Source organism: Etheostoma spectabile, chromosome 6 (genome assembly GCF_008692095.1).
Source record: "Etheostoma spectabile isolate EspeVRDwgs_2016 chromosome 6, UIUC_Espe_1.0, whole genome shotgun sequence".
Taxonomy (NCBI): Eukaryota; Metazoa; Chordata; class Actinopteri; order Perciformes; family Percidae; genus Etheostoma; species Etheostoma spectabile.
Genome location: NC_045738.1, coordinates 4,509,102 through 4,532,950, shown reverse-complemented (window position 1 = coordinate 4,532,950; position 23,849 = coordinate 4,509,102). Strand labels below are relative to the sequence as shown.

Here is a 23,849-nt window from a genome sequence, read left to right as displayed (position 1 = left end):
GTTGTTGAAAACATCCCAATCGCTTCTGACTGCATGTTTAATATTACTTACTGCACACTCTCCGTTTAGCCTACATATTTACATTATTTTTCAGTTTCCACCAAGTCACAGTTAAGTCATTATCATCCTGAAAATATGTAACGCAATATCTTAAATCAGCCCCAACTCTACTGATATTCTTTCATTAATCTCCCAACATTAATCTACATTATGTTTTAAACTGCACGTATGATAACACAGTTTTAAATTCCAAAGGGAAAGAGTACAGGAATGCAGTATTCTGTTAAGTGTTGTTTAACATTTTGACAAGTAACTGATAAGACTCTATAAACAAGTGTGTGGGGTGTGTGTGTGTGTGTGTGTGTGTGTGTGTGTGTGTGTGTGTGTGTATGTGTGGTGTGTGTGGTGTGTGTGTGTCTGCATGTTCTATAAACAACAGCTCTGTTCTGACCCTCTCTGCATGCTTGCTCATTAGTGCTGAACTGATCTTCTGGTCTTACAGTTGTCAGTTGATGCACTGGCACACATAAGATGCACAGTCAACACTTTGGCGCTAGTACCAACCTCCAAATCTAAAAATCAGGATCTTCTTCAGTGGTCAGTGATGATTAGAAGATGACGGGACTGTTAGTGCTGTGTGTGTTTGCAGTTGTGTTCAAAGACATCTTTGCCTCTACTGAAGTCTGCACCAATGCACTCCTACCTGGAGCTAAAGGTAAGGCATATCCCAGAATGTGCTAGGAGTTTGCCTGTGTGTGTGTGTGTGTGTGTGTGTGTGTGTCTTGATGTTTAAACCTGACTGCACAATATTTAAACATTTGAGTCGAAAATCCTTTTAAATCTGTGTAACGCAGTAATTCAACAAATGATTTTGCTTCCAATCTTAGCTCTTGTTTGTTCATACTGTTAGAGATAAGACAATTCAAGTTTATGGCTTCATAGTAAATGTACAGGAATGTTAACTACATCGCTTAACAATGTAAATGTCAAAACCCATATGTGTCAAATGGAAAGATCTGAGGAAACACCCTTAATGTGCTCTTGGGTTCAGCGAGCTGATGATAAAGGTAGCAAGCATGTAATGTCCTGTAGTTTATTAGATAGCAGTCTGCTACCCCATAGTCCTTTGGAGGGAATGCCTCCCTGTGTGTGCTTTCCATTTTACGACATCCAGTAGCTTGTTCCCCTGCTGATTCAGACAGACAGACCTAATAAAATACTCACTCAAGCTAAACACCAGTTTTTTTTAGGTCCATTCATGCCAATAAAAAACATTGCTTTTATTTCTGGTTTAAAAGTAAGTTAGATAGATTTTACTTTAGCAGTCATGTACACTCTTTTTAGATTCCTTTTTTGGGGGCTTTTCACTTTATTAGAGTGACAGTGAATAGACATAAAAAGAGGGAGAGAGATGGGGGGGATGACACGCAGCAAAGGGCCGCAGGTCTGATTCAAACCCTGCTGCTGCAGGACTCAGCCAACGTGGGGCGAACACTCTTACTGGGTGACCTAGAGGCCACCCCAGCAGTCATATAGACTCAGTGAGTGTATAATTTGTCAGCTTTCCACTGAATTGCTGTACTGGTAAGAAAGTCCCTTTGTGGCAGCATTTATTTAGACAGCTGCAACTAAACTAAACTGATTATTTGTACAAGACGCATCCCAGATACTGCTGACCAGAGTCAGTCTCTGAGAGTGTGTATTCTCACGCCTGCGTATATGAGTGGGTGCAGGACGTGTACTTTTCGGTTTCATAGCCCGAAGAAAACGTCCACACTACTATTATTTTGACTTTCCAACATAGTTTTATTTCATTTACTGGTACTTTGACTAGAGCATTTTTTAAATAGATTTACTGTCATCATTATTATTTTTAAGAATGTCAAAACACTAAGAAAAGTTACATGCCAAACTTAGAAATTGCTTTTTCTCACAAAACTCTAATTCGTCACCTGAATTACACAAGTGCAGTATGTTAGGAACTGTTTATGGTTTTATTTCAGTAGTCCACAAAAAGAAACAATTTGTATGCAGGCAGAACCACTTAAAAATTGCAATGATTTAGGTTACTTCATAAAGTCTACACAGTCTGCAGAATTGAATAATCAATTTTCCCAAGTACTCATTCAGTCTCATAAAGGGTGTTTGTTAAAATCCTTCATTTCAAAGCCCTGCACTTAACAAGATATAAAGTGCTGTTGGCATCAACAACTATGGCTAAATTACAGCTCTAATAGACACTCAGAAACCTCTCAAGATGTCTTGCCAAGAGCTCTTTGAGCAGTGCAGAGATATTTCTTCTACAGCTCAGTTGTGCTTTCAACTCAGAAAACTATGTGGTGTCACTAATACTAAAAATGATTAATTGCTTTTGAAAATGATATTGGCTTGGATGAAGACCGATTAAAAAAGAATATTAAGATTTAAAAAAACTTTTCAACCAAAGTTGATTCAAAAATGAATAACAGTAGGACACCCAATCCCACAACTGGACCTGCACTGAATCTTATACACTCACAGCCGAGTGCTGTGCTGTAGTAATTCTTGGCCAACTGTTAGTTTTGATGATTTATCGTCATCCTGTGATGGCTTTAATATTCCATCAATGCCAGCAGTGTGTGGGAATATGCAGATTTAATCCCTGCCATGCTGGGAAAAGCCATCTAGCTGTGTACACTGCCTCTGAAAGGCCCCTTTCTCTGAACAGAACTGTGCATTAAACATAATGGGCAAATATGCTCTTGTTATGTATTTTACTTTCACAGTCTTCCTTTTCCACTCCTCCTCTTTACTGTCTTTCCTTTTAACCCAGGAGACCAAGGTGAGACTGGAGAGGAGGGAGATCAGGGAAAAGTGGGAAAAAATGGACCACCAGGACTTCCAGGTATACTGCATACAGTGGTGAAAAGGCTGTTTATGTTGGATTTATGGAGAAATAAACAATACAAGACACTACCCTAATAAAAGGAGTACTCCACCGATTTAAAACTGCAGTCTTTTAACACTGTCTCGCAATGGACAGTTAAAAAAGTAAATACAATCAATGCAGCAGAACCAAAAATAAGTCTTTCCTTTTCCATTGTTCTTCTTTGTTAAAACCTGGTGCCTACATTACCCATAATGCATCTCAACCACAGTCAGGTCGGTCAGAGATTTAGGTGTAAAATGCCAGTAGCGGCTAATGCAGCAGAGATGAGGAGCGGGCTACAGATGTCTGGAGAATCCATTCATTTCTAACACATCCCTAGATTTATTTTTATTTTCAAACTTTTATTCTTTAGCCCCAACTGATGTTACTCAAGTGGCATCACTCCCAATGGAGTTTTGCAAACTCTGTTTTCCACATATATGTAGTAGTACTGGTGGAGTTTCCCTTTAAGGCCAGCATGATATAGTCCAAATAAAATACCATGGTTGGTTTGTTATCAGACTGCGTTTGCAGATGATGCAGACGTCAGATATTAGCATATTGACAGTGACTCCATGTCTGATTTAATGGAACCCTAGTCTGGATCAACAGAAGTACATTTCCAGGATAATTGCCCAACATCCAGCTCTTTGTGAGGCCGTTCTCAAAATCAATCCCTTCGCTTTGGGAAACAACAACAAATTTCAAGCTACATGCTGGAGTAGCCAGACATTAATCCACAGCGCTGTGGAGATAGGTCTGGCAATGTTCTAAACAATGCAAAGTTCAGAACACAGAACAATGGTTGTCACACTATTATCCTGAAAAAGATAATTTGTCTTGAATTTTGGTGCAATAATCTCACCTCACTGTGAGTTGTTATTCTTTTAAATGGACAAATCAATAACATATTAGATATTTTTAAGTGTATCAAATAGGCCTTTTACAGTGAAACACTCCTACACTGCTGTCTTCATTAGCATGCAACATGTGTAACGAGGGCTAAAGACAATTGTAAGTGGAAATAAAAACAGCAAAGTAATGGTCGGGAAGGCCTCACTTCTCTCTTATGTTTGCACAAAAGCTTAAAGTCTGACTTCACCGACTTAAAAAATGTAATTTACATTGCTTCCATAACCTGGACAAACAATCACAGCTTAGTGTCTGTACTGTGGGCTTCCAGACAGCCTGCGTGACATTGCCCTGGCAGCAGCTTTTGCTTTTTCCTGCTCTAGACAGCTTGCTTTCCTTTGCTGTGCAGTAGATACAGAAGTCTGTTTTGCTCTGTGACAGACAGACAGACAGACAAACAGAGAGACAGACAGACCTGCACTGCTGCGTGTCTGTGGAGGAAGCAGACGTGTTAATTGCTGCTGAGGTAAGCAGTGGCGTCCCGCTTTGCCATATGTGTTCCAACTGGGCTAGTCAACTAGCTGGCCAACCAACCATATACACAGATGTCTGACACACACACACACACACACACACACACACACACACACACACACACACACACACAACCAACACAAACACACACAAAAAACACACCACACACAAACACACACACACACACACACACACACACACACACACACACACACACACACACGGATGTACATACAATATACAAACACAGTTGTATATAGCACTGGTTCCTGGCTGCCCTCTTGCTATCCACAGATGTTTGTTTTCACACACACACATACATCATACATGCACACACTCTATAACAACAGACAGACACTTGTACAATCAGACTGTGAGAGACACATGCCAGGGTTGCTTAAGTCTTTCCCAAAAAAGTGTATAAAATATATGTGATATGTGAACCCTTTTCAACTTTGCAGATATTTTGCAACAGTATGGCAAACCCAATCATTATGGGTTTTCTGTTTGTATGCTTACTGTAGGAATGAACGCAGGTTCCTATGACTTTGTAACTGCAGTATGTCAACAGCTCAACAGATGACGCATCTATTCCCTGTCCTAAATTAGGCCTTTTTACAGGAAGCAGTTGCTTAAATTTTGGAATGTTAAAAGGGAATACATGACTGTGAAGCTTGGAGCAACACAAACTGTGTGTTGCTCCAAGCTTATTATTATCATCAACCAATAGCGGCGCTTGATTTCTACTTTTGATAATTATGCTTAAGTTTCTGTTAAACTGCTAGTAACATTTAGACAAGAATTTGAGAGGAACAGACAGAAGAGTTATGTGATAAAAGGTTCTTAATTCTTGGGAAAAACCTGTTAAGAAGCTACAGATTAACCTTTATAGGGAAAGCCTTTATTTCATCTGACCTAGCTTTCTTTCCTCTGTCTATTAAGCTCTGAAAACCAGTATTCATATTTATATTCAACAATGTATAATGAAATATTGATCTAAGGTCTGCTTTGGATTTTTATCTCTTGTATTTTTTTATATTAAGCCTTGAAAACACCTAGTCCGTTGAGCGTTTTTTTAACTAGCTTAAGGTTGTCTTAGGCTCTTTATTTGAATGAAAAATGTGGCAATCACCTCCTTTATCCTGCAGCAGCTGGAGAATCCAGACGTTAAAACCAGTTGGAGGGGTTGGCCATTATAAAGAGCGACTGCAGTGATAGGGAGGACTGTTATCTGAACGTTTAGAAAGACAGTTTAACTGGCAAGCCTAAGCACTGTGAAAACAACATTAACTTTTATAGACACATAAGCAATAAGAAGAGAGTAATGGATAAAATTTCTTCATATAACAAAAAAACAAACACCTATAATCATGGTTCACAATCAGTTCTCAGGACAGCATTGTCAAAGTATTCTCTCAGGCATGCACACTGAAAGGTATGCAAAGATTGCACACAGATTATAGTGAAATAATGAAATTTCCCATAGTTTAACAGAGCCTACCAGACCTCACACAATTCCTAAGACCTCACACCTTTCGCCAACACTTCTCACATGAGAAAGTGGGAAATAGCAGTGTGTGTGTGTGTGTGTGAAATCCTTTTTATAGCAGAAGGCCTCTCTAATGTGTCACTTACTATTTCAAAACACCATCAATTTCCAGTTGAATAGTTTCCTGAGGAAATACTCATTCAGGTGCTGGCATAAAGCCTCCATCACAACACACACTCACACACACACACGCACACGCATGCACACGCACGCACACGCATGCACACTCACACTCACACTCACACTCACACTCAATATTCTTTGTCCTCCTACACTCACTGTAACATTCAAAATCATGCACTTTCTCAGTATCTCTCCTGACACCAAACTAAAGCAGCCTTAAAAGGATTTTTGAGTGACAGATGACAGTAATCAGATTACAGAAAAGGGCTGTAATCATAGACATTGTGATGACAGCAATCAGATCAATATATGCTTAAATAAAAAATTAAAAGCAGCAACAATGTGCACTTTCTCACAGACTATCTTCACTCCAAAAACAGCCTCTAAACACAAAATACTTTAGTCAGTGCCCAAAATAAATCTGCATTTTTCCCTCTAATTTATTTACTGGCAAAATAATAATAGCAATACAAGCATCAATTTAGGAACCAAACTTTGCAGCGATTTTTGGAAAAAGCCCTCCGGGCTTGCAATCTCTGGCAGCATCCAATTATATTGATTAGGTTTGAAACCACAAAATCATCCAAAAACAAAAGAGAAATTATTTATTTTATGAATAAAAAAAGTCTGAATGATAGATGATAAAGTGATTTTGTAGTGATATCTACCATTTTTACTTTACTTTTGAAAGTTTGGGGGAAATGTTGCATATTATGTATACTTCCATCTTCTGTACAGTATATCAATTGGAAAGTCATAATCTCAAACTGAGATGATGATCTTTACTGGTCTCAAATACCTTAAATCATCTCCATATATTCTTCAACCTTGCTCTTCCCTCCTCTCATCCTCTGTTTCTTTCTCTTCTTCCCCAGGAGTGTCAGGAGAGATGGGGCTTAAAGGAGATGTGGGCCACCCAGGAAAAATGGGTCCTATTGGAGACAAAGGTATAATAAAAAAAGGTTATTTCTAAGCACTTTTAATGTAAACACTGTTTCTGTCTCTCTGCCTTGATCATTTTCTCTTTCTCTAAAGTTAACCCTTTACTATGAATTCATTAGCATTGAGTCAAATAGACTATAGGAGTGGATAACCTCCTATCCTCAGTGTCCTGTGAAAAAAACATATTTACAAAATGAGAGAAAGATTGATGAACACTTTAACCATCAACTGTATACACGTGTCCTTGTTCCAGTGCCATGACACTTCTGTCCGGCTGCAGAAATGGCAAAAATATAGCTATGGGGTTTACGCAGGATTTTAGTGCCTTTATAATTGCCTAAAAGAAGAAATATGATTTCCCGAACTCCTCCTCAGCTTGGACTGCAGCTCTATAATCAGACTCAAAACATTAAAATAAGTAGAGCGGACATTTCTACACAAAGCAGCAAACTTAATTAGTCCCAAGACTAATACGCACAACTAGGAATTTCCCTCCCGTTTTTTGTTTTTGTTTTAAATGATCACGTCCAAAGACAGAAGACAGCATAATCCTACCGCATGATGTCATCCAGTTAGAAATTGTTACAGCCACCCTGGGTGGCTGTAACAATTTCTATCTTTATATTTGTTTTTATGAGCAGTCATGTTCCCCTGCGTTTCTAGGCATTCACTTTTCTCAGTATTCATTATGTTTAATACACTTACAGGAAAGTAGCTGTGCACCAGCATCTCAGAGTGAGGTCACAGGTTTGGATTTTCCTTGATCCTGAGCGCCTGTAGCTCATAAAACACCTAGAGAAAAACACATTTTTTAGGCAATGTTGGCCGAATCACAAACTAAGATTTAGCTACTCTTTTGCAAAATTTTATGTTACCAGGCCACTCACAGAAAACAGTTTTAATTTCCATGTTAGCAAAATTGGTGTAAGAGATATATATATATATATATATATATATATATATATATATATATATATATATACACACACACAAGGTTATTATAATACATGAACAAGTATCCTTTGTATCTGCTATGTTGGCTTATTATTAAAGTGTTTAAATGGCTTACATTTTTGCTTGGGCTTGGATAGAGCAACTACTTAAAGCTATAAAACAACTTACTGACTCCACTCCTCAGCCTACCCCCGGCCCCTGGACTTTCTTCTTCCATCTTACTGTGCAATACTGTTATATAATACCTAAAACGACACTGGAATTGTGTGCAATTCCATATAGTGCAATATTTAATGTTTAACCATTTCATTACTGTGCAATATTTATTTATTATTTAGTACTTAACCATTTCATTTCATTACAGTGCCATACTTATTTATTTGTTGTTAATACTTTTCAAACAATGTGTATACAAAGGTATTTTATACATGTATTTAGTTACTCTCAGGACTCAGGACTGTGCACCAGGCCCCCCCCCCACCCTCTCTTTTTCCTCTGCATATTTTATATTTTTGTATTTTATATTCTTATATTTTATATTTTGTGTCGACACTGTAAAGGGGTTGCTTTAATCTCATTGCACATGTACTGCACTTGTGTATAATGACAATAAAGGCTTTCTATTGTATTCTATTCTAACTATGTGTAATTAGTGAATACATGTGGGAAACCGAACATCTAACTGCAACATATGTAAAAAGAAAATGATGTGCGTGTAGGTCTATTTGGAACAATTTAATCTGGGTTACAATTGGTCAAAGTTTGACCTGAGTATATCTATACCTGTGTGCAGCCATATTTAAATAGTTTGAACGTATGATACAGCCATCTGGTGGTAATCTTTGGAAACTACATTACAATGTCACATAGTGCTAAAAGTTGTCAGTGTGAATTAGTTGATAGTGATATTACTATGTTGTTTACTTATTTTTTAAGCGATTAAAAACATGAAAATGTTAATTGACAGGATCACAGATGTCATAATTGTCTCACATGTGATTTCTATTGCTGTGTAGGTAACAAAGGTGATACAGGTTTAGAGGGGCCGTCTGGTTTAAAGGGGAAACCTGGTGAGTAAGTCTACAGCATGCAGACATTGCTTTTTCAAGTCTTCTATGTGACAATACTTACCGTGTAGGTCTGCACAGTTAATCGCAATTGTAATCAAAATTATAATATGGACTAATGCAATATATAAATCGCAGGGGGGCACAATTTTTGTTAATGGCAAAATATGTGTCAAACCATTGTGAAGTATTGTGGTGCTGCACAGATGTCCTGGCCTACAAATCACATCCTACAGACTAAAAAAAAAGCTTTGTTTGGTACAGATCCTCGCAAAAATCACACTATGATCATTCTTATTTCTTTCAATGGTAATAATTTTCAATGAAAATGAGAATAATGATACAAAGACGATCATTCCCTCCAATATTGTGAATCATATCGCAATCGAGACATCAGTCAAAATAATCTCAATTCGATATTTTCCTCATATTGAGCAGCCCCACTATGGATGTGCTCCTCTCAGACCAACATGATGAGGTTACAGAATGTTTTTTGTTTACAAATAAACAGCCTAACCAGATAATGTGTCAGTATTTCTTTGACATTTCAAACATTTTTGTAAGTGGGTTTGAACTGATAAATATAGAGTTGAGCAAACTATACCTGTGTCACTTACAGCAATACAAAAAAAAAAGGCATCCTATAAAAATACTCTGGAGGCACTCGGGCATCCTCGCTATTACAGAACTACAATAGAGCAGCATTAAATACAACTCAGCTGTCAGAGAATATCGGGACAGCAATGTTTTTTATTGTATGGGCTGTCTAGTCCAGCACACTGGAGTTGAAGTCAAATGATGAAAATAAGGTTAGTGTTCTGACTATCAACTTTAAAATCGATTTATAGATACAGTAGTTCACCAATTTCATGACCATGCAGCATGACAATGATCTTAGATATTACAGTATATTATCAAACACTGGACTAGTCTGACCTCAGTCCACCTGATTCTGGGTTTCACTTGCTGAAAGCAAACATGAAAAGAAGATGGCGTCAGTACAGACCTGGCAAGGCATCACCAAGGACGATACCAGATGTTGGCTGATGTTATTTGGTCAGAGACTTAAGAAAAATGTCACTCAATTCTACTACGTTCTGATTACCTTGTGTAAGAGCTGGGCGATGTGGAGAAAATCAAATATCACAATATTTTTGAACAAATACCTCAATACCAATATCACAACGATATTATAGTGTTGACTATTGGTGATTTCCCAAAAGTATTTACACAATGAGATTTTTGATAAATAATCATAAGTAAATAAGTATAATGACTAAGTGGGTAAAGGCAAATAATAGAACAGTTACAACAGTCCTTTAAGTCCAGAAAATGACATAGGTTTACTGTAATGCAGCCTTTAAATCCAGGAAAAGACAACACTTATGCCATATTACGATAAAACAACATCCAAAATCTAAGACAATATCTAGTCCCACTTCACAAAATTGATATCATATTGATATATTGCCCAGCTCTACCCTGTGTACATATTATGAAAACTTATATAGCATTGCAAATAATCCTTCAATGGTATTAACTAAATTTGATGGCTAGGCTGGAGGAGGCTTTGGCCATGCAGCAGGACTTGTAGGCTCTTAAATGGCCATCAATTCATACAACAAAGAAACAACAGTGGTGCTGTACTGGAGGACCTTACACTAATGTACTGTGTATATACATTTTTATCATAGCAATAATGCAAGAAGATGACTCTGTGCTGTGCTAAATCCTGTACATACTCAAATCATGTGCTGGCCTTTGTTAAATCCATCAGGCACAACATGTGACTGTGGCAGGTACAGGAAGGTGGTTGGACAGCTGGATGTCAGTGTAGGCAAGCTGAGGAAGGCTGTCAAGTTTGTGAAGAATGGTAAGTGCTACGTTGTGTGATATATCTATGGTACGCCAGCGGAATATTCTAAAAAGTGTAAAAACGTAACATTCAGCTCTAAAGATAAAATTGGAAAAGCTATATTGAGTTAACATTGAATCTAAGAAGAAACAATGTTTTATTGCTTAATATTTTATCTATTCTTAGTCCCTATTTTTTATATTACCTTCCCTTATGTTGTTGCTATGCATTTTTAAACATGAGTTTATCTGTTTCAGTGTCATCGTTGATCTAGGTTGAAACTAACGTAGGCTGGAAAACTGTATAAACACCAATTCCTTAATTGCATTATGTTCATATATTTAGTTTTCCCATTTTGCGCTTACTCTCGGCATGTAATTTGATCAAAGTTGACGACGAGACACAGCTTTTCTCTTTCCATGTTTCTGTCTCTTTTTCTGTGATTTCTGGGCTGACAAGCGTAGTGGAGCTGTCATATAGATACAGGAAATATGTGTCAGTATTTATAGTCATAATGCCATGTTAATGCCCTAAAAAATGTGTGTCTGAACTTGATGCAAAAGCTTACAGACCCTAGGTACTGTACAACCACGACCGACCCTAGACCTTTGGTTGCCCTAAGCAGGATTTGGTTCGGGGCCCCATCATTGTAATGTGTTGCCTCTTGCAATGCCACTGAACCCGTGTATTGTAAATATTAATTTAAGCACACATACTGTACAAATAAGCCTGTGAAGACTAAAGTGACACATATCTGCAGCTACACTATCTATAGACTACAGTAAATTGCCTCCTAACCCAATGAATGGTCCTTCTCAGCCTTTTGCTTGTTCTGGTTAGAGATGGATGCATATTTTACGGTCATGTTCTCATTGGAAATGGCTTGTAGAGAAAAACACATTTTTAGGGCAATGTTAGGACTTGTATTAGTGTGTTACATGTCCGAGTGTAGAAAGGATATGAAACAGCCAAGATATGATGCACAAGGCAACTATGTGATTACAAACACATATATTACAAATAAGTCATAATATTGTGCAATGTCTGTGCCTGTACTGTATAATTTAGCATGTCCTGACAAACGTATGCACCTGTAAATTACAGATAGTAATACTATTGTCCCTTTAATTAGTTGCATCAGGCCCATTCAAACGGCCTTCCCCAGATTTCCTTATACATTTTTTTACATAAAATATGAATTGATTAGATTATGGGTTGGCTGAGTACTTATTATCTACTGTGAGTGAGATGTGCATCTATAGCCTATTGGCCAGTATGTCCAGCCATTAGCTATATTGAACTTAAAATGTTGATTAGATGTTTAATCGACAGCCAATCAACCCGTGGCTTTCCATCTGGCTTTAGTCTACAGCTCCAACTAACTCTTGAATGAGAGACTAGATGGTCTTGTTTTCAAATGAGAACAGCGCCATCCCACTCAAAGACAACTGTATGTTATCTGGATTGGTCACACTCCTCACTACACAGAGGTGGCTGCTGGAGGCACAAGGTCATTTTGTGCACACGCAAATTAATTAACGCGCATATGAACGGATCTGAACGCATGCTTTCCGAGCTGCAGTTTGTTAACACCGTTGCAGATTGGGGTTTATCAAACGTAAATAGTTGTCTATTTTACTCTCGCTTTAGTCAGGCAGTCACAGAACAGTCCTGAAGGCGGCTGCAAGCATGACCGACGGGCAGACAGATCTGGCACCGCGAGCTCGCATGTTAACCTTAACCTTAACGTTACTGTTATTTGCTGAAATTAAACTTGGAGAAGAGAGAACATAAGTTTACCTGATTGCGGTGGGGTTTTGTTTTTCTCTTTACCTGACTAGAAGAATAGCTCCGCTTCATCTTCCTCGCCGAAATTGTAAACATAGCACACGAGGCGGAGGCGGGACTCTTGCGTAATTCGCGGGGGCTTCCGTAACTTACGTAGTGAGCGTACGCATGGATGAGTGAAGAGAACGGGGCGACTCTTGCAGAGGCGGAGCGAGGGGGGTGGCCTCTGGGGCTCCAACCCCGAATGTTTTCTCAAAAGCCCCAAATCTTTTAGGGTTTTAAAACTACTGGGAAAATACCCCCATTCATTCTGTGAACTCAACTAACAATAGGATGTAATAGCTTCTGATGAAGAACATAATGTCCCCAACATCGCAAACCTAGCAAACGTTATAATAATACAAACACTTCTTTGGTCTTTTCTAAAACTAGAGACAACATCCTGTCAGAATAACATAGCCTACTCTGATTTGGAAATCAATGTAATAGCGCCTCCTTCTGGAACATCCCTTAATAGCAGCTAACTTCAGAAACAGGATGAGGAAAACTATTATTCTTCATAGGTAAGTAAATGATATAGCTTACACATAAGCATTATTGTTACTCAATATTACAGTTAGGATATTACAGTTAGGATACCACATAGGCTTTTAACATTAGTAACACTTTTTGGCTTACACCCAATTCCTAGCCAACCTATGTTATGTAACTTAAGGATCGACAATGTTTGCCACTCTTTAGGTGGCAGGAGTGGAAATCTCAAACTTTGTTGTGTTCTGGTTTCAGAATAATGAAGACAGTTAAAGGACAATTAGATACAAAACAGTATTTACGCTTTCCAGGATGAACCTTTTCCTTGGCAACTTTCATGTTTCTCCCAAATGATGAACAGATTTTTATCAAATGGCTTAAAGTAGTGGAAATAGTGTTAGTGTATATTGCTGGAGCATGCCCTCTAACCCCCCGGTTTGGGCTGAGCTTTAAATATTTAACGTCCCTTACATCTGCCTTTGCCCCTGCTTTCTTGAGGGATGTTTCAATCAGCTTGGGGGGGCCCTCTTGAAGCTACGGGGCCATACGCAGCGGCTAATTTCACTAATGTGTCAGGCTTTGGGTACAACACCCCTAACAATGTTTGGCCCACTACAGAAAAAGGTCAATGGCACACAGCACTGGCCCACTGGCATCTGACTTGTTTATTTATTTCTTTTCTTTTCATTAATATCTTTTTTCTTCTTCTTTTTAGGCTACTTAATACATATTTTGTGTAGTTTGTTTTACTCTTTGCTTCGCAAATAAAACTGTGTCATGGAAAACAAGTAAATACCCTAACCCCTAAAGAACTTTAACACTGTCCTGTGCAGTCCTCTTGGGGCTGAAGGAAACAGAAGAGTGTTACTACCTGCTGGTGAAAGAGCCCAAGAAGTTCAGAGAGGCTTTAATAAACTGCAAGCTGAGAGGAGGCACCCTGGCCATGCCGAAAACCAGCAACACCAACCGTCTCATGGCAGACTATGTCAGTCAAGCAGGATTGACGAGAGTTTATGTAGGACTGCAGGCTCAAATCAAGGACACAGTAAGTGGTCCCCATCAGATGCTCATCAGATGTTCATAATATACACACACACACACACACACACACACACACACACACACACACACACACACACTGCAGCAGGTGGAATTCCAGTTTTTAGTCTACGCCATTTTGCCACTGTCTTTTAAGAAAGGAGGAGGGCCCTCCTCTCCTGAAACCTGGTTTAATAATGAGGTGCTAGTTTTCGAGTGCAAATCATTTTCTAATTCTATATTTCTCTCTGTTTTTTGTCAGGTTGGAACAAGTGATTATGTTTATGCAGACTCCAGTCCTCTGCAGGGTTTTGCAGCTTGGAGCCAAGAGGAGGAGCTCAATTCCAGAGTATCCCCCAACACAAACTCAAGCTGTGTGGAACTGCTTGGCACTGGGACTTGGAGTCATGTGGAGTGTGAAGCCACTTTGTATTTTATCTGCGAATTCCCAAAAAGCAGGAGAAGAGGAGGAGCAGGAGGAGGGGGAAATTAGAAATCTAGATTTGGCGTGGCTTACACAAATAGATCTTTCTGCACCTACAGAATGCTGGAGTAAAAACGTAAAAATACAACCACAACAAAAGGTCAGAGACCTACAGTTCAAAAGTTGCAGGCTAAAAGGTAAAGTTTGTTGTTATAGCGCCACCAACTGGTTAATTTGCTCTAAATTTGACATTGGGTCTTCAGCAATTCAGCTACCCAGCGTGAAGCAGATGGAAAGATTCTAAACAATTGTGAAGAATAAACAGACAGACAGACAGAGCTTACTTGATTTACAGTAGGCCTAAGTCAAACGTAAAATTAAACAAATCAAATGGAGTGTAAAAATATACAGTTTTATACTTTTGCTTAATCTACAATGTCTTGGTTTAAAAAAGCAAAGCTTGTTTGCCCACTACAAATCCATTGATAAAACGCATGAAAAGTTTTATGTACTTTCTTTTTGTTACAAGTAATTTGCAGCCTTAATAATACTGTATGTGCCCTGAATGCTTTTTAGTGTTGGTGTTTTATTCAGGGAAATAATGTTAATAATTTTACTATGGAATCAAAGTTGAAATTGATTAAAATCTAAATGGACTAAAGATTTTGGTGAAATTCCTATTCTCTGTGTATTTTTATATATACACTTTTTTTTTATATGTAACTTGCAAGTCTTTGAAATGTGACAGGAAACCAGATCACCTGGAGTAAACTTACACTTTTTTTCAAATTTCAACCTTCTTTGGAGTGTGAGGCTGCAGTGCTTGGAAGAAGAGGGAGACAGGATGGATGGGTGACGGAAGAAGGGAAGAGTAGATAATGTCTAGTTCAAATTATATAACATTAGCCCTGGTTTTATAGGGGAGTGTTTGATATCAAGGGATATTGTGAATTTTCACGTTTTGTTCCTGTAAAAGAGACAATTCCTGTATTCCCGTAATAAATCCTTCCTTCTTTGCTGCTGTTGATGTTTCCTGCCTTTTAATCTTCGGTAAAGATGTTAGGGGGAGTAGCTGGCTTCTTATAAGTACTTTTAGGAAATTAGAATATTAAACTTTCCAAATTAATTCAATTTAAAAGTTTGTCAGGTTTTTGAGTGTTGTGGACCTTTAGGTCTATAGAGGGAGATACAATGACAGTTTGCAGGGTAATGTTAATTAATTAATTAGTTAATAATTAATTGTCTCGTTGTACTACAGCATCATTATGTAAAACATATTAACATTACAATTGCAAGCGGTCTCGCAATATATGTAATACATTTTTAATTGTTTGTGTGTGTGTGTGTTTGTGTGTGTGTCTGATATAATCATACAATGTGAATATAGCCTCAGTTTACTAAACAATAAGTGTCTAATCTGCCTACATTATTGACAAACCACACATGTATTATGCTTGCAGGTGCTGCACTTGTTGGTGGTGGTGTCACATTAGTTAAAACATGGTTGCTATAAATTGAATAAGGGAGGACATGTAACTCCTGCCATTTACATTCAATGTTCTATAGACGATCCTTGAACCAGGACAGGTGTCAACATCTCCCTCCCATAAACAACGGTCACGTGATAAATGAGCTGTTAAATGGATTTGAATTGGCATGAAAAATCTGATGACTTTCAATATTTAGATGGAATATGGAAGAATGCGTTTCAAGCTGCTTTGCGTAGCTGTGCTCTTTGGCACTGTATAACCTGCATGGTTACATGCCTAGCTATCAAGGCAATCAAAGGCTACTACTGTGCAAGCGTTATAAGGCCTAAAGAAGAGGATTTTTTTTATGGAAAGTTATGAAATATTTGCTTTTCTTACAACAGCACAATCCACTTAAGCATATCCATGTGTAGCGGAGTTAATGATTCCACTTGCCTTTGAAAGTTAACTTCTCCTTTGGCTAGAAGTTTCCATGAGACAGGCTTTTCTGTAGCATGAGCGCCATCTATTGGTGCTATTCCTCAGGCTTCACGGTAAATTCTTACACACCTTTACCAGTCTCCAGTAGCCTAGCGTGTTTCATGGTAAGTCACATATATTGAGCTCCACAGTTATAGTTAGGTACTGTAAATATGTTAATTGTGATAATATGTTTGTATGCATGTAGTATATCCACATGGGAGGTCTCACATTTTATATAAAAGACCCTCACAAGCTCACTATGTTGTGCTAGCTTGCTAGTCCGGTTAGCCTAGCTAACTAATTTTATGATACAACCGTGGCAACAGGAAACTGAATAATTTCTGTTGTCATTTTAGCAAACTGGAGCTCATTGTAGTGACGAATGTGATTGTGGCTGTTCTGCTATTTACCAGAACAAACGGCTTCGATAGCCAACGAAGAGCAACCCAAGACAACACAACACAACACAACGCGAGAGAGAGAGAGAGAGAGAGAGAGAGAGAGAGAGAGAGAGAGAGAGAGAGAGAGAGAGACCCGCTACACATGCAGGTTTGCATCCTATTATTTAAACAGGAAGTAAAGGCAAGTACTGTTGCTGACTGTGCTATCCTTAAAGACTTAGTCCACAACCCTGATGCAAATACAGAAACAATTAAAATACACTGCTACTGTACAGTATATAACTAAACTGTATATAAAGTAGAATTAAATGCTTCATGTATTCACCACAACTCACAACTAGTGTCAAAAAAATCTCAGAATTTCTATTTTGAATAAGAGTCCAACCCAAGGGGGTTGTTTTTCTCAAACCACAGACCTCCTCCCACACGTTTGCAGTGTCAACAAATCATTAAATCTTAATAATAACGGACACAGACCCTGAACACAAACTTGAGAGATGTCAGTGTCAATGGACAGAAAGTCAGGGGAGGTTGGGGAAATACTGTGAATCTGCACCTGTGTCTCATTGTCTCCCGTGTCTTGTCCGTTGGACACTGTTGCCTGATTTTATTAGCTCGCTAATAATACCCTTGTATTTTTATTTGTGTATTCGTGGGTCCATTCTCTGTGTGCGTGATATTAACGAAATTACACATCTGCATTGCTTATTTGTGGTTTTCATTGCTTATTGCAATAATGTTTTGGTTCAGTGTGGTGGATGGGAGCTGCTGCAGTGAGCTTTCTACTGCTGATTCGGATCTTCGGTGTGGTGGCCCACAGTAAGTACCTCAACAATGAGCATAAGTACACAGGTTTTTTAAATTGAACTCTTGTAGCACTGGACACTTGAGTTTTGTGTGCATCTATTTATTGTTGAGTTTGTGTTTTGTGCGGCTTTTCGTGTATTTTTTATAAGTTTTTATATATTTTAAAGGCCTAGACACGGGTTTTACAAATTATTTTAGGCCATGAATGCTGTGGTATGTAGCATAACGTTATGCTACTTGTCCCTATACAAATGAACAAACAAAACAAATATTTTTTTCAATTGAATTTCATTGATTCTATGGTGAATGCACTTGTTGTAGATTCAATCTACAGCCTGACTATAGACAGACACTCTGAGAGATGTGGGAGACCAACTGAAGATTAGTTCCAGCAACCTGACAAGAGATGGATGTTCTGCGGAGCCATTACAACGTTGTGGCTGCAAGCCGAGATAAGCTACAAGAGGAGGTCAACAGGTTTAATCTCGACATAACACGTAAGAAATGTATTTATGAAAGAAACTGAAACTTGAATGGAATCTTCTTTTATTTGGAGTCATTTCTGTAAATCAAAGAAGATGCAGAAAATATAGGTATATGAGTGCACATTAAATAAAAGGGATGGGATAAATAGAATTCTAACTAATACAGCGTCATATCCGCCAACCCATTTCCATTTTTTGCTGGTATTTTCTGCAAGTTCTTGCCTGTTGATGAATCTAAATGGTCTAAATAATCATGTACTCTGTTTATTTGTTCCACAGAAGTACTGAATATCTCTGTATAACTTTAAACAGACAACACAACAAATGTATCCAAAATTGCAACTCAGAGTCAAAGTTTTGTAAACAGTGTGCTTTTAGCACTGTTGTGTGTAGATGTAGCTAGTAGTCAAGCGCAAGTGGAAAAACACTCAAGATGAGTCATAGATGACATTGATAAGATTGGATATTTATTGTTAACCCAAGTAAGGCCGACAAAGCAAAATAGTGATACAGAAACTGACTCAAGGCAAAAAAAACATTACAAAAAAACATACACTGTTTCCTATTGACCTACAGACAAGTCATTACTGAGGACATCCAACGGTCTTACGCCCTACTCCCTCAGGTTTTCCTCATGCTCTCTGTCACAGCAATCACAACTGCCAGACTATATAGGCCTGAAGCCTGCCCCTCTAATTGGAACAAACCAACTGTACAATGCAGGGGTGCCTCAGGTGACTAGACAGTTTAAAAGCTCCATGCGGCCAAAAGTAATATTTCTATTAAACTAGACATTTACACATATATTCGATTCACATTAACAATTTGGGGAATGGCTAGGTTAAGAGGTGATTTGAATATTTTGATCATTAACAGAACATAGAACTCGATAAATAAACTATACCGGCAACATTTATTGTCTTTGAGGGCTAACATAGGTAGCCTATAGCTACCTTGACGGCAGCCATGCGCTCCGCCACATGCACCAAAAGTGAAAATCAAATCTGTATAACTGTTAAATTCTAACTACAACTACATTCATCTGCACAGTTCGGAATCATTTAACCAAAACGAATAAAAGAAAATACGAGTCGATGTATCTTTTTTCAAAACTGAAACTATGAGATTCTGTTTTCCCCGTTTTTCCGATCTCCATACAAATTAAAAAAAAATAACTGGAAAGGGGCTTGTTTTTTCATCTGTTGTTTTTCTTATTCAAGTTTACATTTTAACCCAACAGCAAGAATAAGGGCTCATTCAAAATTCAGTGGAACAAAGGTCTTGTTTTTGTTTTTTGTAGGTCAAAAGTGACTCATCAATGCGGTGCTGGACCGGAAGTAACATGTCAAAATAAAAATTGTGTGTGTGGCATTTTGCTTCAGATTAGGCTAAATTTAGCTCTTTTGTTAAATGAAGTATTTAGTTGAGTAGCAATAATTAATAGGTTATTGTGGAAACTCCCCTGTTCCACATATTTTACTCCATTAACAAATATATAACGATATAAAACGTCACCAGCAGAGGTCCCCATCATCCAATAGCAAGGTTGTAAAATGGACATTGTTTTAAAATAGTAGTAGGCTAATAATAGTTTAAAATTACATGGCCCCACTAACTGACTGTCATGTCTCGTCTCTGTGTCAAGTTTCTCTGTTTAGTTTGTTTCATGTTTTCTGTTAGTTTTCCATTTCCTGTTTTATTTTGTAGTCTCTCCATTCCCCCTTATGTGTTGTCCAGGATTACTTCCTGTGTTATATTTTCCCCTGCCACTGTGATTACCTGTCCTCGCCCTAATGTGTTACACCTGTGTCTCATTGTCTCCCCTGTCTTGTGTATTTAAATTCAGTCTTCCCCTTAACCAGTGCGAGATTGTCTGTTCCATTGTGTCAACTTTGAGTGTTTGCCTGTATTCCTTGTGTTCCTGTTTTTTTCTGATTCCTTATGTTTTTGACAGGCAGCTAACCCTAACCTTAACCCTAAACGTAACCATTGCCGCAATGCCTGAAAGGAGACATTGGGGGGGGGGGGACCAAACACCCACTCTAACCTCACTCACTCACTCACTCACTCACTTACACTAACTAACTAACCTCACTCACCTCACTTACTCTAACTAACCTCACTCACTACGTCCCTACTCTAACTAACCTCACTCACTCTATAACTAATCACTCACTCACTACTTACCCTAGTACCTCACTCACTCACTCTAAACTAACCTCTCTTACTTACTCACTTCTCTAACAACTCACCACTTACTCATACTCTACTAACCTCACTCACTCTAACTAACTAACCTCACTCACTTACCCTAAGTAACCTCACTCACTCACTCTAACTAACCTCCCTACTTACTCACTACTCTAACTACCCCTCCTCACTTACTCACTTACTCAACTACCTCACTCACTCTAACTAACTAACCTCACTCACTTACCCTAGTACACCTCCACTCACTCACTCTAACTAACCTCTACTTACTTACTCACTACTCTAACTAACCTCTTTACTTCTATACTCTAACTACCTCCTCACTCCACTAATCACCTCATCACCTACCTCATCCCTCCCTCCCTCACTCTACTAACCTCTCTTACTACTCACTTATCTAACTAATCTCACTCACTCTAACTACTAACCTCACTCAGTACCCTAAAACCTCACTCACCACTCTAACTAACCTCACTACTACTCATTACTAACTAACTCACTCACTTACCACTTACTCTAACTAACCTCACTCACTTACTCACTTCTCTAACAACTCACTCACTCTCAGAACTACCTCACTCACTCACTCTAACTAACCTCTCTTACTTACTCACTTACTCTAACTAACCTCTCTTACTTACTCACTTACTCTAACTAACCTCACTCACTCTAACTAACTAACCTCACTCACTTTTGCTGGTATTTTCTGCAAGTTCTTGCCTGTGATGAATCTAAATGGTCTAAATAATCATGTACTCTGTTTATTTGTTCCACAGAAGTACTGAATATCTCTGTATAACTTTAACAGACCACACACAAATGTATCCAAAATTGCAACTCAGAGTCAAAGTTTTGTAACAGTGTGCTTTTAGCACTGTTGTGTGTAGATGTAGCTAGTAGTCAGCGCAAGTGGAAAAACACCGATGAGTCATAGATGACATTGATAAGATTGGATATTTATTGTTAACCCAAGTAAGGCCGACAAAGCAAATAGTGATACAGAAACTGACTCAAGGCAAAAAAAACTTACAAAAAACATACACTGTTTCCTATTGACCCTACAGACAAGTCATACTGAGGACATCCAACGTCTTACGCCCTACTCCTCAGGTTTTCCTCATGCTCTCTGTCACAGCAATCACAACTGCCAGACTATATAGGCCGAAGCTGCCCCTCTAATTGGAACAAACCAACTGTACAATGCAGGGGTGCCTCAGGTGACTAGACAGTTTAAAGCTCCATGCGGCCAAAAGTAATATTTTCATTAACTAGACATTTACACATATATTCGATTCACATTAACAATTTGGGGAATGGCTAGGTTAAGAGTGATTTGAATATTTTGATCATTAACAGAACATAGAACTCGATAAATAAACTATACCGGCAACATTTATTGTCTTTGAGGGCTAACATAGGTAGCCATAGCTACTTGACGGCAGCCATGCCTCCGCCACATGCACCAAAAGTGAAAATCAAATCTGTATAACTGTTAAATTCTAACTACAACTACATTCATCTGCACAGTTCGGAATCATTTAACCAACGAATAAAGAAAAACGAGTCGATGTATCTTTTCAAAACTGAAACTATAGATTCTGTTTTCCCCGTTTTTCCGATCTCCATACAAATTAAAAAAAATAACTGGAAGGGGCTTGTTTTTTCATCTGTTGTTTTTCTTATTCAAGTTTACATTTTACCCACAGCAAGAATAAGGGCTCATCAAAATTCAGTGGAACAAGGTCTTGTTTTTGTTTTTTGTAGGTCAAAAGTGACCATCAATGCGGTGCTGGACCGAAGTAACATGTCAAAATAAAAATTGTGTGTGTGGCATTTTGCTTCAGATTAGGCTAAATTTAGCTCTTTTGTTAAATGAAGTATTTAGTTGAGTAGCAATAATTATGGTTATTGTGGAAACTCCCCTGTTCCACATATTTACTCCATTCAAATATATAACGTATAAAACGTCACCAGCAGGGTCCCCATCATCCAATAGCAAGGTTGTAAAATGGACATTGTTTTAAAATAGTAGTAGGCTAATAATAGTTTAAAATTACATGGCCCCACTACTGACTGTCATGTCTCGTCTCTGTGTCAAGTTTCTCTGTTTAGTTTGTTTCATGTTTTTTTAGTTTCCATTCCTGTTTTATTTGTAGTCTCTCCATTCCCCCTTATGTGTTGTCCAGGATTACTTCCTGTTATATTTTCCCCTCACTGTATTACCTGTCCTCGCCTAATGTGTTACACCTGTGTCTCATTGTCTCCCCTGTCTGTGTATTAAATTCAGTCTTCCCCTTAACCAGTGCGAGATTGTCTGTTCCATTGTGTCAACTTTGAGTGTTTCCTGTATTCCTTGTGTTCCTGTTTTTTTCTGATTCCTTATGTTTTTGACAGGCAGCTAACCCTAACCTTAACCCTAAACGTAACCATTGCCGCAATGCCTGAAAGGACATTGGGGGGGGGGGGACCAAACACCCACCTAACCTCACTCACTCACTCCCTCACTCACTTACACTAACTAACTAACCTCACTCACTCACTTACTCTAACTAACCTCACTCACTTACTCACTTACTCTAACTAACCTCACTCACTCTAACTAACTAACCTCACTCACGTACCCTAAGTAACCTCACTCACTCACTCTAACTAACCTCCTTACTTACCACTTACTCTACTAACCTCACTCACTTACTCCTTACTCTAACTAACCTCACTCACTCAACTAAATACTCACTCCTTACCCTAAGTAACCTCCTCACTCACTCTAACTACCTCACTTACTACCACTTACTCTAACTAACCTCACTCACTTACTCCCTACTCTAACTAACCTCACTCACTCTAACTAACTAACCTCACTCACTTACCCTAAGTAACCTCACTCACTCACTCTAACTAACCTCTCTTACTTACTCACTTACTCTAACTAACCTCTCTTACTTACTCACTTACTCTAACTAACCTCACTCACTCTAACTAACTAACCTCACTCACTTACCCTAAGTAACCTCACTCACTCACTCTAACTAACCTCTCTTACTTACTCACTTACTCTAACTAATCTCACTCACTCTAACTAACTAACCTCACTCACTTACCCTAAGTAACCTCACTCACTCACTCTAACTAACCTCACTTACTTACTCACTTACTCTAACTAACCTCACTCACTTACTCACTTACTCTAACTAACCTCACTCACTTACTCACTTACTCTAACTAACCTCAATCACTCTAACTACCTAACCTCACTCACTACCCTAAGTAACCTCACTCACTCACTCTAACTAACCTCTCTCCTTACTCACTTACTCTAACTAACCTCTCTACTTACTCCCTTCTCTAATAACTACCTCACTCACTCTAACTAACTAACCTCACTCACTTCCCCTAAGTACCTCACTCACTCACTCTAACTACCTCTC

At 38.4% G+C, this 23,849-nt stretch overlaps 1 protein-coding gene and 1 long non-coding RNA gene across 4 annotated transcripts in view; one reads left to right on the top strand and one right to left on the bottom strand.

Moving 5' to 3' along the window:
- The window catches only part of LOC116690866 (uncharacterized), a 39,849-nt gene extending 27,129 nt beyond the window's left edge, over positions 1-12,720 (bottom strand). The window contains exons 1-3 of the long non-coding RNA XR_004332381.1: positions 12,585-12,720; positions 7,614-7,700; positions 6,766-6,898 (exon numbers count right to left, since the gene is read on the bottom strand). This is a non-coding gene — a long non-coding RNA (uncharacterized LOC116690866). The remainder of the gene's footprint in view (positions 1-6,765; positions 6,899-7,613; positions 7,701-12,584) is intronic.
- Positions 632-14,713, top strand: colec10 (collectin sub-family member 10 (C-type lectin); the record flags this gene model as incomplete). Of its 3 annotated transcripts, none has more annotated exon segments than XM_032518066.1 (7): positions 632-715; positions 2,813-2,821; positions 6,842-6,913; positions 8,879-8,932; positions 10,707-10,802; positions 13,937-14,148; positions 14,404-14,713. In XM_032518066.1, coding segments are annotated over 7 exon segments (758 nt in total), but the record flags the coding sequence as incomplete, so codon positions are not given.
- Between the last annotated feature and the right edge of the window lie 9,136 nt (positions 14,714-23,849).